The sequence below is a fragment of the Nematolebias whitei genome, chromosome 9 (genome assembly GCF_014905685.2).
Source record: "Nematolebias whitei isolate Nwh7 chromosome 9, NemWhi1, whole genome shotgun sequence".
Taxonomy (NCBI): domain Eukaryota; kingdom Metazoa; phylum Chordata; class Actinopteri; order Cyprinodontiformes; family Rivulidae; genus Nematolebias; species Nematolebias whitei.
In genome coordinates this window covers 30,524,082-30,542,209 of record NC_056506.1, presented here as the reverse complement: position 1 = coordinate 30,542,209, position 18,128 = coordinate 30,524,082, and the positions used below count along the sequence as shown (strand labels likewise).

General features: G+C 42.2%; 1 protein-coding gene across 2 annotated transcripts in view; it reads right to left on the bottom strand.

The window, feature by feature from the left end:
- Positions 1-16,069, bottom strand: part of znf521 (zinc finger protein 521) — a 103,062-nt gene extending 86,993 nt beyond the window's left edge. The window contains exons 1-4 of one of the 2 annotated variants that reach the window (XM_037682202.1): positions 15,931-15,969; positions 15,172-15,212; positions 8,524-8,580; positions 643-843 (exon numbers count right to left, since the gene is read on the bottom strand). In XM_037682202.1, coding sequence (XP_037538130.1) covers positions 643-843; positions 8,524-8,580; positions 15,172-15,211 — 298 coding nt within the window. In that variant the 5' untranslated portion in view covers position 15,212; positions 15,931-15,969. Of the gene's footprint in view, positions 1-642; positions 844-8,523; positions 8,581-15,171; positions 15,213-15,930 lie in introns of both variants that reach the window. The other variant, XM_037682203.1, reaches the window with a different exon arrangement.
- Positions 16,070-18,128: the final 2,059 nt, after the last annotated feature.

Sequence of the window (18,128 nt, the reverse complement as noted above, 5' to 3'; positions counted from 1 at the left end):
GTGGCATTTCTCCAAATGGACTCATCAGGACGTGTAAAGGAGGACAGCAAGTCCAGGAGAAGCACATGGAAACCTTCAGTTCACATCATTAGTTCTGTCTGCCACCTTGTCAGGGTATTTATAGTCCTATTCATCTATCAACAGGTCAATGACACAGGCTGCCAATGGCATCCTTTTCTTTCAGTCCCACAAGGTATCACTACTGCAATGTGCTAGCACTGGGACAGGCTGAGGGACTTTCCTGGAGACACAATCTGTTTTGAGCTTGTGGTCTGGTTGCTGTTGGACCAAGTCTACGCATGTTACCAACACATGTTGTGACATTACTTTACTATGAAATGTTACAATGAGGCAGACACAAGTATGGAAACGAAACTATAAATGCACATGCTATAAGGGCTATTTGTAAGTTATGCCATACAATGCATGAGGTATATAAATAAGACACTACATGTGTGAGGCCTGTGCAGTTGGATATCTACCAAACACAGTGGTAGTCTAGTGTTGCGCTCCCCTTGGTGTAGTGTACTAACACACAAAGTGTGGCATATTCTCTGTTGAAGGCGCAGAGCGAGAGTGGGAGTGGGAGAAGAGCTGAGTGGCAGAGTAGAAAGGAGGCTCGGTGGGCTGAACGTTGTTTACCTGTCAGCTGGCATTGATTAATCTTGTGTTCGGTGAGATCGCTCAGCGACTCGAACACCTGCCGGCAGCTGTCGCAGCTGTGCAGCGCAGGCTCCTCGTCCTCCTCCTCTCCCTCTTCTCCTTCCTCTGGAGAGAGCAGCCTCTTCCTCAGATGCCCGGCCTCACCATCCTCCGCCACCCTCTCGAGGGCGCACTCTGGATCTGTGGAGCCACAGGAAATGACAGCGCCACATAGTCAGAGGGGTGACCCACGCTGTGAGGTACTACAGCTTCCTCTGGGTGACAATAAAATGGATTTCTAGACTCTGAATTTAATAAAAACAATAATAAAAGCTGTAATAAAAATGCAGGTTCAGTTTGGACCTCGGTAACTCAACCACTCGTGCCATAACAGAAGTGTTGGATAGGTGTACAGGCAGAGAAGGTGGCAGAATGCTCACAAACACACGTCTGACACACACACCTTTGTTATTAGAAATGGTTTTCCGTTGTGTTTGCCCTGCTTCACCCAAGCAAAACTTCAGTATATGAAACTAGACTGATGGGAATATGTGTAGTTAATAAATCTGGGATTGCAGTTTTGGCTGGACCAAAGAAATATGAAATTCCACCAGCGATCTGAATTGCATCAATCAGCATCTATCAAAGGAGACAGGCCTTGCCAGAAGTGTGGATGTGCAGAGTGCAGCCCAGTAAAACACAAAAACTGAGATTGTTATGCGTTACACTTTCGTCACAACACACTTCCTTAAATTATTCAGCCTCGCTTGCAGGCAGCCGCGGGTCGTGCACATCAATATTCTTCAATCCATCTGCAGTTTTGTCTCTTGTTGGCTTTGTGCCGCAGCAATGCCAGGGGTGAGCCTCTGACTACCCCAAGCCAGGACTTGTAACCATCTTTTCATATTACCAATCTAATCTGAGCTTCTTATATTGTTAATATATCCATACTGAGAATAAAATCTTGCATGGTTCAATCATAGTGTAATTTTATTTAAAGACATGGAAAAATGAAGGCAGCTGAGAAAGGTATCTTATAGGCAGCTTGGCCTGCAGCCCTCTTTCTCCCCTCCCTGCTGTGAAGACTGCTCTTAACAATAAGACTGATTAATAGGCCGTACTTACAATCAAACAATCTTGTCAACCAGGTTATGCTTTGCGGGCAGAGAAGAGCCTTTAACAGCAGCCATTTTAAGCCCCACTGATACAAGTGTTCCTCAGCTTGTCTGGTAACTCTGGGGGGAAACATTAGGGAAAAACCTGCATTTTTTCTTCTTTTTTTTCGTCTAGCAAACCGTTAACAGCACCTGAGGGCAGAGTGTGTGGCACTCATGTGTGCAGGTGTGGGTGTACGGATATTGGGTGCAGCAGCCATTTTAAGGCCTTCTTCTGAGGGGGTTCTCGAATATTGTGAAATTCCTTAAGGAAATGCATTTCAGAACTCATCAAGGCCACCCAGGATCCCCCCCCCCCCCCCCCACACACACACACACACTTGCACCAAGTATTGATGTAACATCACACCCTCCATTGTCCTTCCCTCTTGGCGACTGAGGCTCTCGGAACATGCCCTCTAAAAATATCAGCACCGTGGTCCCAGGTGGGACCATGCAGAACAGAACAGAAGGTGTTTCAAGAAAATGAAAATCCCAACCCAATCCTCACAGATGCAGGCCTTCTTGCTCCTAAGGAAACACTTCTGACTGAGGCCAAAAGCCACACAATATAGGCTCATGATTCCTCCGCACACACTGACGCCAAATTCATAATATGAACTGAAAGTGTACAATTCATTTTAATTTTTTTTGCAGAGGAGCCTATAAAGAAGGTTAAAAGTTAGATTTTTGTTCTAACCCTCATGAATCATTCATTTTGTTACTATTCCAGCTTAATTCGAATTAAGAGAAATGTTTAATGGCTTCATTTAAGGATTTTATGTTCTATCTGCAATAAAGACACAACTCTGGATGCAAAAAGAAGATGGGCTTTATTATTTATTTTATATCAAGCTGATTGTTTAGTATAATGTCAAAGTTACTATAAAAAAAATAAAAGAAAGGCTTTAAAAGGACTGGGTTAATCATATTAGATTCAAAGATGCGTGAGTTTGAGACCCCGCCCTTTGCTTGTTTTCTCTAGTTTTCGGTGACAAGTAGCTGTGACTCACGGTGAAGCTGGGCCAGTGTGCTAGACTGAGCAGAGTGCACTGCTGTGAAGAGGCGATGGAAGTTCAAACTAAGGATCGGGCGGTGGCTTGGCTAGGAAACTGAGAGCTGATGGTGTGTATGCGTGCTGAGGGAAGGGCGAGGGTGGGGGGTTATGGGGCAAGGTCACGTTCAACCCAGGGATTAAAGAGCCGCATCAATACTGAGGTTCCTGTGCCTCTGGGCCTCATACAGTAATCCATCAGATCAGGACATCCTCTTCTACCAGTCTCTACAGGCTGGACAGCCGATCAATACCAGTATGCTTGGAAAGGCTGCCTGTCACATGTGGATTTCTGGGGGAAGATGTGCAACATATTGGGAATTTTTAATCTTAATTTTGATCATCAGCTCTGCCACAAAAGAGACAAGAGAGAGGTCACACTAATCTCTCCATATTCTGATAAAAACCAACCTTAAAAAGCTGTGACTGAGAAATTATTCACGTTAGTGGAGTGTTGGGGCAACAGCGGGATAACGAAGATTTTACCAAAAGATTTCTATAGATGAATTTCCAATCTTATTGAACTGAAAGTGCATTAATAGCAGAACCATAAAATGTGGGGATCTGAACAATTATTGGCAGCTCTAAAAGCACATAATATTGTGTTGAATCCAAGTCCATCAATCATACACACACTTGTGGTGCCTGGTGACATTTATCATGCCACAACTTTCATCTGGAGACTTTAGGTGTCTCATGGACCCCCCACCCTTATATTATTGAATATTTCTGCTCTTAAATATTTATAACCCTTTTAATTGATATTCTCCTTTCTGCTCCATTAGCCCCACCAGGGATCTGTGGGGTCTAACAGGGAAGCCCCATGCTCATTCCCCCATTGCCTGGCCCACACACTGAGACAGGTGGAGACACTGACCATAGGGAGAGAGGGAGGCCATGAACCCACCTGAAATTAAGGTACGGTAAATAACAGAAAGCAAAAGGATGAGACAAAGCTGGAAAGGCTGAACTCAAAGAAGCTAACGCTCAGCTAATCTTAAGATAGTCTGGTAAATTTTAAGTGACATTCTGTCAAACAGTTATGAAAAGTTTGAACATTATCGATTGTGACATTAGTCTAAGAGCACAGATTATGAAGAAAAGGGAAGACATTTTTGTCCAGGCTAGGCTAATGGACAGCTAAACAGGGCTTATAAACCATCTCTTTCTTGTAAACAACATACCGGTGTGAAAAAGTCAGCACGATGACAGTTAGTAGAGCTGTTGCCTCTCAGCAAGAAGGTTGCTGGATCGAATCCCAGCCATTGGCCTTTCTGGGTAGCGTTTGCATGTTCTCTCTGTGCATGTGTGGGTTTTCTCTGGGTATTCTGGTTTCCTCCCAAGGTGTGACAGAGTGAATGGTTGTTTGTCTTGTTTGTCTCTATGTGTCCCTGCGATGGACTTGCGACCTGTCCAAGGTGTCCCCCACCTCTTGCACAGTGACTGCTGGATATAGGCACTAGTGACCCCCACAACCCGAGGAAGAAGCGAATAAAAGATAATGGTTGGATGGATGGATGGTGTGAAAAAACAAAAACAAATGCTACATTAGCTAACAAAAAACTCCTACACTTTTGAATGACACCATTTTTTGCACAATTTCATCAGTGTTTTCTCAACCGAACAACATCCTTTTTGTGTACTGAACCAGTATTACATTAAAAGCCAATGGTATAAACTTATCAGCATTTCTGAGCAGCCAGTCCAAAAGTTTTCCAACTCGAGGCAGGCTGATACATTTGCAGCTTCATCGCCATAACAAATCTATGATTAGCACATACATTAGTGTAGTAACATGAAAATTGGTTGAGAAAACCACAACAGAAGAAACAAATGATGTCATGCATAAGCATAAAGTTTTATATAGAGGGAGTTTTCCTTTCCACTGTCGCCTTTGTGCTTACTCAGGATGGAAGATGGCAGCAAAGTGAAAAGTCAATGCAATCTGCTGGCTTCCTTAGATAGATAACTTTTATCAACTGGTTTGTTTCTGTTCAGTGCCCTGAGACAACTTTTGTTGTGAACGGTTGGTCTATAAATAGACTGAATTGAACTGAAGTGAATTAGCAAATATACCATTCTTTCACACTGATATGCTGTTTTAGTTAAAGAGTTGTTTTATGACCTGTCTATCCCTTTAAGCTAGAAGAACCCAACAACAACAAAAAGAGGCTCAGAAAATTCTTGCATGCACTAAAGCCATTCTTATTTAATTCAGCCTCGACATACAAAGCACAAACATCGAAATCACTGAGGGTTATGTTCTTACATGCCTGTAGACAACACCATGTCGGGCTCAATCAGAATAAACCCTGATGGAGGTTTTTTTTTTTTTTTTTGCGTGCAATGAAAGCACTTGGTGTCAAAACTATCATTACCGGCGCACCAATCTTTTTCCTTGTTTCCCTCTGTCGTTTTCAAGAGATCCTGATCTTACGATACCTTCCCTCTTCTCTGGCAACCCACCCTGCAACCACCCACCCCCAAGTTCAAATTAAGAATTTATTTTAACCAGCGAGCAGCATCAGTCGACACGTGTCGGAGGGCCTGATCAAAGGTGAGCGCACGTCTTTATCAGAGTGAGGGAGGCTGTCAGAAATAGGAGGACATTAAGATTGAATAACCTTCACAGGCTTGCCGGCACCTCATTATTTAAAAATCTAAAACTTTTTGCTGAGCACCCAACATATGTAGGTCACACTACATCCTAATGCCACATGTGCTTCTGTGTGCATCCTCACTGTGCAGATGTGAGATTTAGGGGGCACTTCACTTGAATTGTCACACCCACTGATCATTAAAGAACATCATGATCTGACGTCGAGGCTGTAAGCTTGATACTAGCTGGATCGTTAACGATCATCAAGAATTTACTTGTAAGGAGTGGAGGTGGGAGTGTGTGTGTGTGTGTGTGTTTGTGTTAGGGCTTCTTGGGGTCGGTGCGTGCAGTTTATCTGCCTCCAGTCCTCCAGATTCCTATTAAGTACTAATTATGGTTTAATAATTTGATGCATCTGAAATGTGAAAGCAGATAAGCAGAGGTGTTTGTCAAAAGCCAGTTCTCTACAAGCTCTCAGCACTTTACAAAAGCTCAGGTTTCAAGCGTCTTGTTACTTATTACAAATACGAAAGGGGGTTAAAAAAAAAAGAAGAATGCTGTATATTTATGAAAAATTTATGATGCACGCTGAGTTAAGAAAAAAGCAGTACAGGTGCCAAACAATTACAGGAGGAGTAAGAACAAACAACGGAGACGACCCAGAGAGCGCTGCATGAAGGCAGCAGCGCATATAATCACAGGTATACAGGCGGCATCATCCACCATTAAAATCTCAATGCCGAAAAAAAGACATGAGCGCACATAAAAAAAAAAGAGTGGAAATCAAAGCAACTGAATGAGAAACAACATTTGAACATAGCAAATGCTCTTTCTTTCTGTCTTACCAGCTCCCTCACTGGGAGTGATAATATTGAACAGAGCGCCTTGCCATGCCATTAGTGCGGGGAAACATCAAAGGAAATGAATAATAGAGAGTATGATTTTCTGAAGTGGTGGAGTGAAAGAGTCCCTTCCTCTTCCCGTTGTAGTGAGCCCTGCAGTACATTGATCTGCGGGCAGCTTCAACGTAACCAGAGCCAGAGTTTCAGACGCCGCATCACGGCGCTACACTAGTCTGCTCATCACCACAGCACCGAGCCAACACTTTGGATCTTTATAACTCTCCCGTTTGCCTCAGTCCACTCCACTTTGACAGCGCTGAAGCTCTTTTACCAAAATAGGAAAAAAAAAACAAACAAAAAAAACATCCTCGATCTGACAGTGCCAAAACTAACAAAAAAGGTACATTTTATCCATACAGTATACATTTAAAGAAGAAAAACAAGCACTGGGCATGAGGTTATAATTACATACAGGCAGTACAAAGCCAAGCTGCAGATCTTAAGCCGCTCTACTCTGGGTAAAAAGCATATGGCCTCATTAAATCTCAGATATCCAGCTGTTTTCACCACTCTATACAATACATAAAACTGTCTGTCTGTTATTGAGCCTCTTTTGTTAGCATTTCTTCTTTGCTTCTGCTACAGAACAAACATGAATGAGAAACAGGATGCAGGACGCTTGCAGGAACACAGAAGACCACAACTGGGGGTCCACTTATAAGGCAGATCTTGTTACCCTTTCTGATTAAGCTCTTGGCTTGTCAGAAGTCTAAAAGCTATTGTGCACCTGTCCGTCAGTGTGGCAGATGGAAGGAAAGTCAGGTAAAGCTTTCTGGCGCTTTTCAATTTGACAATGTTTGGGCAGCAGCTTAGTCGTAAGGTTGAACGACTGTTGTTAAGGTTAGCTGTGTGGAAACATTATAAAAGTTTCAGCTGACAAACTGGCGGGAGCTAAATTGGACGGCAACTTAAAAGTTTGCCACTCCAAACAGCTCATTTTCCTCATTGACCATTCGTCAAGCTGCATCCTGTGAGGAGGTTAAAAAATAAATCAGTCAGATGAAGTCAAATGAGGAAAGTGAGAAATTAATTTGTGCGCCCTCCTGATTTCTCCACAGGCAGACATCGATCATGTGGCGGCTGTCTCCCCTCACTCTGGAGGCTGGAGGTGGTGGAGGGATGGAGAGAGGGGAGATTTGTGTGTCTGAGGGGGTTGTTGTAATCAGGCACGTTCATTAGCTCTGCTTTGGCTTTGGATGACAGGAGGTCTTGGAGGTACATCCAGTCCTTGAGGGTTAGAGGGGCAAAAGAGGCAGGTTCTTTTTTTTCCTCAAAAACACCTACTAATACATATATGCACAATGACATAACTGCAAGTAGGTGGCACTCTGCTTTTTCTTAGGAAAAGAAACAAAAATAGCGAGCGGAAATTGCACTTTCCAAGAAGGCATTGAAGACTTGCTTCGTTTTAATTACGGCAACCTTCAAAATAATCTAATCTATATTTAAATACCTTCCTACACATGAAACCACGTGTTAGCAGGGATTGCAGACATCGTGGATGCCAAGTGTATCTGTAATACACGGAGCTTCAGTGTTTTGTATAGGAGTGCTCTGAAAGCTATGGGTAAATGCCGGACTAATGTGGCAGCCTAGGTGTGCTCATAGTCCCCAGCCTGCTGGGCAAAACCATCCATATCGGGTTTAAAATAACCACGCCTGAGACTTAACCTTTACCAGAGACAAATGAAATGAAAATATACAGTGTGGTGCATCAGGAGCAGGCTTCATTCATAGGGGGCTTTCTGCTAGCCTGACCTGAATTACCGCTCTGTTCCTGGAGGGCCACTGTGAATGGCACGTGTGGAGACAGGACACATTCATCTGCGTAGCTCTATTTTACATCATACAGAGAGTTGGGAAACAAAGAGACTGGAAAAAAATGTATAACAGCAAGAACACACAGAAACACAAGGACGGCTATGGGCACACCTGCACACACTCAGACCCAACACACACACGGTGAAGAAGCTACACTGATTTGATTTGCCTCTGCTGTTATGGAAACACACAGGCAAGGAGTTTACAGCACAAAAACCTCAAACACAGGAAACCCATAATTTTTCATCATTCTTTGTCCCACCAATGATTTTACAGACAGAAACACACACACAGAGAGACACATGATCCACTTTCCAGCCGAAAATGATGAAATATGAAATGGAGCATTACCGCTTGGAATGGCAGTCTGCCCAGGACTATGCTGGTCCTCTGTCACATTGTCTTCCACTGCCAGAAAAAGAGAGAAAGGAGTGGGAGGAAAAAGAAGGAAAGAAACAGTTAAGAGTGGGAAAAACAAGTTGGGATTTTTCTTGTTTTTCATTAGTTACTTTAGAAATGTTCTATATGGAAACTCAAAGCCATTTCAGATGCTCTCGACAGCTCAACCTGAGGTTTGAGAATCCACACAAGCCTTTCATATGTATGAGGTTTGGCAAAAAGGCAAACAGCCACCCACGTAAATAACATATTGGACTGGGTAATGACGTGATGAATTATGAACGTCTCCCCTGGAACATCCTCCCAACATCAACAGTGACCAAGTAAAATAAATAAATAAGAAAAAAAAAGCACCTTGATGACTGCATTAGTGGGACACGTTTCACTTTGATAAATTAGATGAAAAGGAAAATTTGTACATTCCAGCATAGATAAAGCTCAGACCTTCCTCTCCGAACAAACAAAATGTATGATCTATATTCACTCTGTGTGTTATAACAGGAAAAAAAGCAGCTGTAAAGTGCTTTTACTCTCCAACAGGATGGGTGACAACGCGGTGACGTCTTGATCGGCACTCAGATCTGCTCGTTAGGTGCATGGCCACTAAACCCCCTTTTGACTTTTTGACAACTGAACTAGTCTCGAAAAACATGACTTGGATTTAGTAAAAGGTAGAAGCTTTTTACATTGGAGCCTTTTTTTGGGGGGGGGGGGGGGGACTGGTGAGACTTCCTTGTATGTCAAGTACAAGAAATGAAATGGATTTTAACAGCGGGAAGAGAACAAAAGAGTCTCCCACCTGTTCCATGTAAAATGAGGGTCTCACTGAGGACTTCATACGCCTCTGCGTTCCACCCCTGCAGTTGAAATGCATTCTCCATTATGTCTTTTCTTTCTAGCCTTTCATTTTCCTGGGCATAGAGGAAGGTGGTGGTGGTGGGGGGGAGTCTGACAGGACCTCCCAGTAGGGGAGTGTGGCAGTGACTGCCAAAGCAGAAATTGGCGCACTTTTAAAATTGCACAAAATATCCTGTACTTTGCATAATTAAGATGGGATCCTATGGTGGCAGAAGCCTTTTCCTCGGGGGAGCGTAAAGTCAGTGTCAAGCGGGGGTGACAAACCTCAGTGGAAAATGAAGAGGAACGAGTCAAGCTCTTTCTTACGAAGACGTGAAAACCACAGAAGGTTTTTGCCGTCAACCAAAATGGGCTTTTAGAGGATGGCATCCGAGAGGTTTTTCAAAATAGCTTGTGTAGATACAAAATTGATTGATTGAAAATGTTGCCCATGCAGAGAAACAACTCCAATTCTGGGTGGAAAACACGCTAAACAAGAGGTCATAGGTCAGAAAATGAATTATCTTAATCAATAAAAGCCAATGAAACAAACATGGACATCTTAGAGGGAGTATAATCGTCAGCCAACGAAAAAAACCAACAACTTGTCCTGTTAAAGGAGGCCTCGGTGACTGACGCCCTGAGAGTTTAATGAGTTTCTGTAGCACCGTTGAGCGCCTTGCATCTAGGATCATTTAAATGGGCTACAGATAGGGGGTCCTAATAAATCCCCCATGGTTCTATCAGAGATTGGTGATGCGAGCTGGAGTTTTTGTTTTGATTACCGTCACTGTTGGTGAGATGAGGGAGTTCAGGCAGAAAATTCTATTTTACAATGCCATAAGAACTTAAACATTACGGCACTTTGTAATAATTTGTCACCACTGTGAACTTATTAAAAGTTTTGCCATTTAAAGTAAACAACTTCCATCACAGCACAAATTCTCGTCTCATTTGTACCTGTCTGCTTGATAATTAATAGCCAGCTAGGAGCAATCACAGCACACAAGCTGCCAAGTAAGGGCGAACTCCTATGATGGTGTTTTTACTAGCTGGACGTTTGATTAACAGTCAGAACTAGACAAATATAACTAGCTGAGGATTTTTAATTAATGTGTTCTTAAGCCTGCGATTAGCTTGTAATGACTTCGGCTGAATAAAACTTAGCTCACACAGCTGTAAACACATCACTGCTATCAGTTAATTAATGTTTGACAAGGTGCAGTGTATCATTCAGGTGACGACAAACTGTAATCACGCCGCTACGTTTTGTTGATACATTACTGAGCGCACATGGGATCGTTTCAGAGCAGCACCCTTGATTTTTAAAATGTGAAGCAAAATGGAAAAAAAAAAAAGGGGGGGGGGGGGGTAATCCCACAACAAGTGGCGCAGCATTAAAGGCCACTAATTAACAAGCTGACCGCACACAAAAACAAACAGACAGTGACTGTCGTCGTGTTGAAAGTAACAACTCCCAAGACAGTTAGATTTAGTTGTCTGGGGTAAAGTGTTAGGAAAACCAAAGTTGAAATAAAAAAAAAAAAAAAAAAATATATATATATATAGAAAATAAATACAAAAGTACTGCGACGACAGACTGCGATAGCTGCATAAAATTCCAAATTTAAAACGCAAGCCTTTTTCTAATTAAATTAAAAATATCTGCTGTGTGGGGGGAAATAAAAAGACAAAACGTGAGTATGTAAACACCACCGTGTGAGAACCGTACACGTTTTGCTACACTTTTACTCAAGGATTGTATTGGGGTGGGGGGTGTTTTGCAGCCACTGAAAGCCTTGAGTGTGTTCCTGAATATGCGTGACTCATCTGCTTGGTTACAGCCAGCGTGGACGATACAGTGCCGAACACAATGGCTGTGTAATCCACCCTGACTGACCGGGAAGGAGACGCTCGCCACGGGGAGTACAACTCAATTTAGCTCGGGTCAAGAGGTCAACCCTCCTCAATTAGGCTCGGAAAAGGCCGGGGGGTGGGGGGCAGGAGGACGCACACTGCACATGAATAACTTTCTTAATGAGCATTATTTGAACTGGTGATTAGTGTCATAAATAATTTGCAACGGAGGAGCATTGTGTTGCGCAGTATTAGTAATCTCTCACGCTCTGCCAAAGTAAGAAATTAAAAAAAAAACTACACCTATACCGAAATGTCATCAATCAGTAATCTCATTATGCAGATTTTTGCTAATTCAGCTTCCAGATAATACGCGTACAGATGTGATTTCCTTTGCAGCAGTGGGTGGAAATCAGACGGTGCCTCTGTCTCCATGTGGCAGACAATCCATGACAACAAGAGAGACACATGCCACAGAATAAGGACAGATATCGGCCAGCTCCCGCGACACCCGGTCCAACACGCTCAGCTGCATGTCAAGTGCACTGACAGCCGTGCTAATGGGATTTTTCCATAGCTCCGTCATAATTTCCTCAATGATAATTCTTAACCATATTTTTGTGTCACATTAGAAAAGCGTTAATGGGTGTTATGCCACAGATCATTAATTGTGAACAGAATGGAATTGAATGCAGATTCCTATAAGCTAAAGATGACACAACTGCTAATAAGCATTGTAGCGGATGAGAAATATAAAGTAAAATACTGTTTGTTTCGCTATTATAATTGCACTTTCACAGTTAGAATTACACGACCAAGCTGGATTTAGAAGGAAAAAGAGTTGTTTAAGACAAAAAATATTAATGTATTAGCAGTTTTTGCAATTAGACATAATGTTTTACAGGTTATGAAGGGAATAGTCATGCACTTAAAAGCTTTTTTTTTTTTTTTTTTACCTAAAAAGTCTTCAAACTATGAAAAGTTTTCTCTTTTTTTCTTGAAAGATTTAATTTAAAAGAGTTTTGATCAGCGTTTACTAACATAACAATTAAAAAAAATAACCAAGCTGTTTATGTCTGAGCAAACACTTTAATCATTATTCTTATGCTTAGCATTGTTAAAGAAATCGTTTGTGTATGGTTTATATTAAAACGTTGAAACAATTTGTGTGCAGTATAACTGAGCAGCACCACAGAGTTCACTCGTGTAGAAGGCAAATTCCCCGCTTCTCGAGCACATCAAATATTTAAGGTGTACATGACACAACCCTGATTTTAGGACAATCGCTGCACTTAAAGTAAACGGTGCAGAAAATTGAATTATATATGTAAATGACAGACCTGGAAACTTCTGCCTCAGCCAATGAACACATCAGTGTTGGGAGTGTCATTTGTGCTCCGGGATAAAAACATCAACGCAGCCTCACATGTTCAGGAAGCCAGTGTGGATAGGACAAGCAACGTGGCTGTCGTCACGCAGGATTTGGAGCGAGATCCTCCATCCTCACTGCTCGCCACGGACGGAGGCGACGTGCTGACCCAAAGCCACCACGCATCAAAACAAAATTACAATGTGCCTACAGTTGAGAAATGTAGAAGGCTCGGGATTGAGTAAATGTCAGTGGCTGGGGGTGAAGTGTTTGCATATAAGCGAATGATGTATGGTCTCGTCCTGTGCCATTTATTCCCTCAAGCAATAACGTAGCCGGATCTGTCTCTCAGACTTAATTGAAACGGGACTTGTAATGTTGCCCTTTTCCTCGATGGGACCAAAAACATAACCTCTGACTCCCACTAGCAGCCAATACTGAGAAAGTAGGTGTGTGTTAGAGGGGCGTACACAAGGGACCAAAAAAAAAAAAAGAGCGCCAACTGTCACAGCATTATTTCTTCATCTCTTCTACATGCATGCCACGTCCTTACTATCCATACAAGAGCCTCAAACGCAGCGCACGATGCCTGTTTCCTCTGCATCTTTCATTAGCACCTGTGTTTATCCTCTCCTCTGCAGAACAACGTGTTCTTTGACTGACCACTGCCTCAACCTGGACTGTGAAAGCCACACAGACTCCCATATAAACAGAAACAGCAAAATTAGAGATGCCACTTTTTAGGCAGCTTCAGAAATAATCCACGAATGCAATAACTCTTCCCGTGTGCTGCTAAAAGTGAGAAAGAACGCAACTATCAAAAAAAAAAAAAAAAACAGACAAGTAAAGTTATTATGTACATCTGTGCGAGTGCATCTCAGTCCCTGAGGAAAGAGACAGACAAAGAACAATAAATAACATCTGCCTGGCCTTGCTTGGGTCTGATCCAAAACAGGGGGAAATATCTCTGACGTTTCTGCGTTTCTGCTCCACCGAAGCCCAAATGAAGTCATAAAAACACGAGAGTCTTAAGTGACGCTTTTTTTTTTTCTTTCCCAGTTTAGATTTTGGGTGACAGCAGCAAAACAAACAATGTCATCACTCTGACTTCATTTGCATACTGATTTGCTCACTCCGCATTCCTGTCTGTCACACACATAGACGTACACAAATCTTAACAGATGTTCCTCCTGAACACACACATTCACACACTTGTAGCATGCTGGCGGGAGACGATTATATTTAAGTGATATGTCGTTTTGAAAATAATAATAATAATAATAATAATAACAATAAAGTCACGCTGCCTTTAAAAAACAGCCAGTGACAATCTGGTCTGATGACTTAGAAAATCTTTGTGTGGAGCTGTGAATAGAAAGTCGCACATCTGGAAACAGAATGACACAGTCTGAAGATGTGCATGCATTCATGTTTCCACTCTCTCCTGGGTATTGATTTAAAATGGTGGCTGCATGAATGTGCCACCGCGGACCATGTAATCTTCCTTTGAGATGAAGACTTCCGAGCAAGAAAAAGAAAAGGAGGAGAAAATAGAGGAGAGGGGAAAAGAGGTCCACATGCAGACCACAAGCTGAGAAAGTGAAATTGTGGACAATTATTTGCTGAGCAAAATACAATGGCTGCCAGATGAACTGGAGATCAAACTCCAAAACTCAGCAGCCCACCCCCAACCCCACCCCCCTGCACCCCCTGCACTAAAATGCTACTCAGAAAAGTCTTGTGTGTGTGTGTATGTGTGTGTGCAAATTGCTCTGTCTACTCAGTCGATGGATCAGATTACTTCCTATGCAACTGTTTAAAGGGAAAAATAAATGGGGGGGGGGGGGGGGGGGGGGTGTTAAAAAGTAACATGAAAACACCTTCTTAACAGAAACTGATGGGTACTGTGGAGCTTTCTTAAACAGGGTAACATCTGCTTTACAGGTTAACTCAACTGATAAATCCAGATGTTTATAACTTTTAGCAGCTGATTTTCTTCTAATAATCATAAATATTTTCTTATTTCGTCTATAACACATCCAAACCCCCCACCACCACCACCACCACCACACAGACACACACAAAATGTTTCCACCTAGTTTCTCAGACATGGGGGGGTGGGGGGTGTCACGTGACTCCCTGCGCCCCATTCCGTCAGACGGCTCAAGTTCCGAGCAGCAGCGTCTTTAACACATCCAGATGTTTTGCGAGCGCGCGCTCCGCTGTTGCCCCGCTTCCCATCAGTATAATGATTATTTTTTTCACCCCCCGCCACACACCCTGCCTTTGCACCTCCACTGTCACAATATAATCACAACATAAGCCCCCACCCCGACTGAAAGCCGCTTTCATGCGCAACACAGGAGGAAGAAACATCCAAAATGCGTAAAAGCGGAAAAAAACAGGAAGAGTTAGAGGCTGTAAATCATGCGCCCTCACACCATCACACTCGATCTTCTTTAAAAAAAAATAAGAATATGTATTTTTGGGGGGAATAAAAGCACAAATGTTTGTTGAGAGCCAGGCTTCTCACTTACCTTTCAGGGATCTTGGTTTAGCTTGCTTGCGGCGCGACATCCTATCAGAAAAAAACAGCTGAAGTTGCTCAGTTTCTGCCTGATGATTTGTCAATTTGTTTTTTGTTTTTTCTTTCCTAAAATTATCTGACCCAAATCGCTGCTGGCCTTTTAATAACCATTACCGAAACTGAAAAAAATATATATACAGTCATGAAAATAAAAATGAAAATAATGACGGATGCCAATAAAGCCGCGCGCGGTCCGGACACCCCGACTTTGTTGTTATTATTCTTTTCTTATCTGCGTGTTCTTCCAAATTCCAATTAGCCCGATCGGTTGATGGAATACCGGGAAAAGTGTGAGAATATCCCGCCACGCGCGTCCATTCTCGGGGAAAACACTCACGCGTGGACGCACGATGCTCGTTTGGAGATAAAAGCGGAATATTAGTTTGTCGCTTCTCATCTCAAACGCATCCGTGTGAGGAAAGACATCAGCAAAACGCTTCCTGTGAGAGTACAAAAAAAAAAAAAAAGAAAAGCCAACAAACCCCCTCTATTAAAAAAAAAAGCAAAAAGAAGAAAATAATAATAAAGACACTTTCACTTCATATCCAACCTAACAGCGTGAAAACTAACGCAGACTCTTCCTTTTTCCCACCGCAGTCAACTAATCATGAATTAGGTTCGGAATCTGGTCTGAGTCTACGTCTAAATTGCTCTTAAAAAGAGGATGAAGAAGCAGAGAGAAGATGGAAGCTCCCTCCTCATCACAAACCTGCAAGGTCTTGGACTGCGCTGTCGCTCCGGTAGTCCACATAATAATGGAAAATGGAAGCAAGGCCCCCAAAGCCATCAGGATGGCTCCAGAGGGGGCCCCTACCCCGCAGGGACTCGCTCTGTACGTAATCACTGAGGAAATCATTGTCAGCCTGCCTGCACTCACACACAGACAGAGAGGCATGATTAAAATCCCGGGGATCGTGGTAAGATGCGGATATCTGGATCTGCCGGCTCCTCGGATCCGGAGTGGAACTCTAAACCCGGAGCCGGGCTCGCTCACCCTGGCGTCTCCTCCGCCTCAGCTCGCCGTCGGCCACTCTCCGTCTACGGCAGCCGGACTGGTCCCCCTTCTGGTGGAAAGGCTTCAGCAGAGAGACATTTTTCTGTCACAGACATGGATGGGAGAAGTGATGGCGTGGAAATATGCTCAGATGTTAGGGTCACTTCAATGTTTTTATTGGGGTGGTTTGGTTCATTTGAAAAGAAACTAAATCTGTTCTGGATCATGTTTTAGTGCTTTATTATTTTTAATATGTCTGTTGCAAGAGCAAAACTAACTTTTTTTTTCTGATAGGTTTTTTTTTTTTTTTCTTTTCAGTTTTGAATTTGAGTTTTGACTTTGAAACTTTGATGAACTGCAACTTTGCTAAGAGTGCGATCACTTAGCGATAAATGTTCTTTGACGTTTGCTCTTTAAACAGATCATGGTGAACTGTTCTGTTTGTTTTATGTTGAAGTTATTAAAAATTTAGCCCTTTTTTAAGTCTTTCATTCTATGTTAGGCTTTTTCAAGTTTGATATTTCAGGGTTTGGGGAGAAGTTTTTCTAAAAGCCTTCTCACGTTGGGTCCATATATAATCTGAACAAACAAACAAACATACATTGTTCAATTTGATTTCAAAAAATGGCTAATTAGGAAATAAATAAATAAAATGGGTGAATATGACGCTTCATATTGCTGGCAGCTCAGAGTGGAGTTTAAAATTTCGAAGTTTTTCTAAAAATTATAATTTTCGTTAATATTTAGGTTGTAAATTATGTCTGCTTTCTAAAACTGAGACGTTTGGGAGGTTTAGGTTTAGGTTTTAAAAGTTTGTATAAGTGTAGTTAATTTAGTTTTGTGAACATCTTCATTTTGTATTTCTTTCTTTTCACTTCTGAAAAACACTCACCTGCCTGTGGACGCCCCCCTCCCACCATGTGAAAATGAAATCCAGAGAGGAGTCCTGCAGAGGGCTTCTCTGCTCTTTTACCCTCTGCAGGCTGAAGTTAGCCTCTGCCAGAGGCCCCATTAAAAAAAAAAAAAAAATCCCAGGCATGCAACAGCTCTTCCCACTTTCTGTCTTTCTGTTTGGAGCGATGAAGCCAGATGTAAAAGGAACAAAGTGAGGTTTAGTCTGCAGACCAATCGGGAAGGAAAGAAACGGTCAAAAGGGCAACTCTATAGACACATGAAGGAAAATTAGCAGCCACCTTTGATAGCCTTTACTTTGGACAAATCTCATTTTGTGACAAGAAAATTTGCTATAAAAGCTAAAGTTAATGATGTGAATATGTATTAACCCTGCTCTTATTCTATAGGGTGCTCCTGTCCTCCTATTTGGAGCTCATAATGAGTTTATATACCGGTAAAGACTTGCAAGCTAATCAGCAAGCATGCAGAAATGTAAATGCAGTGGAAAATTTAGAGCTACAGTCGAGGCGAAATCATTAAAAAAAATCATTTTATAGTGTGAACGCTTATGAAGCATTCACACTATTGTGATCCATTTTTCTTGCGTTTTACAGCATCTTTCTCGTTCCACAGTTTTTGTGCTATTTCAACAAATCATATCAAAACGTGCAGCTCGTTCAGGACAATCCCGCTATGACGTTTGGTGCAACTTTAGCTTTTTCAAATATTTAGCCTTTTCTGCCATTTTTTCCTCATGCTCATTTTACATCCTTCAGATCTTTAGATCTGTTCACAACCTTTTACTGCTCCTTTCACATTTTGGTCTAGTTCAGCTTCTTTCAGCTTCCTTGTGCAAATTTGAACCTTTTTACAGCTACTTTCAGCTATTTTTTTCAGCTGTTTTGTGCTCCTTTCAGCTTCTTTCTGCTAACTAAAACATTTTTTGTGCTTTTTCTAACTTCTTTATGCTAATTTCAGCTTATTTTGCTCTGTTCAGCTTATTTCTGCAAGTTTCAGCA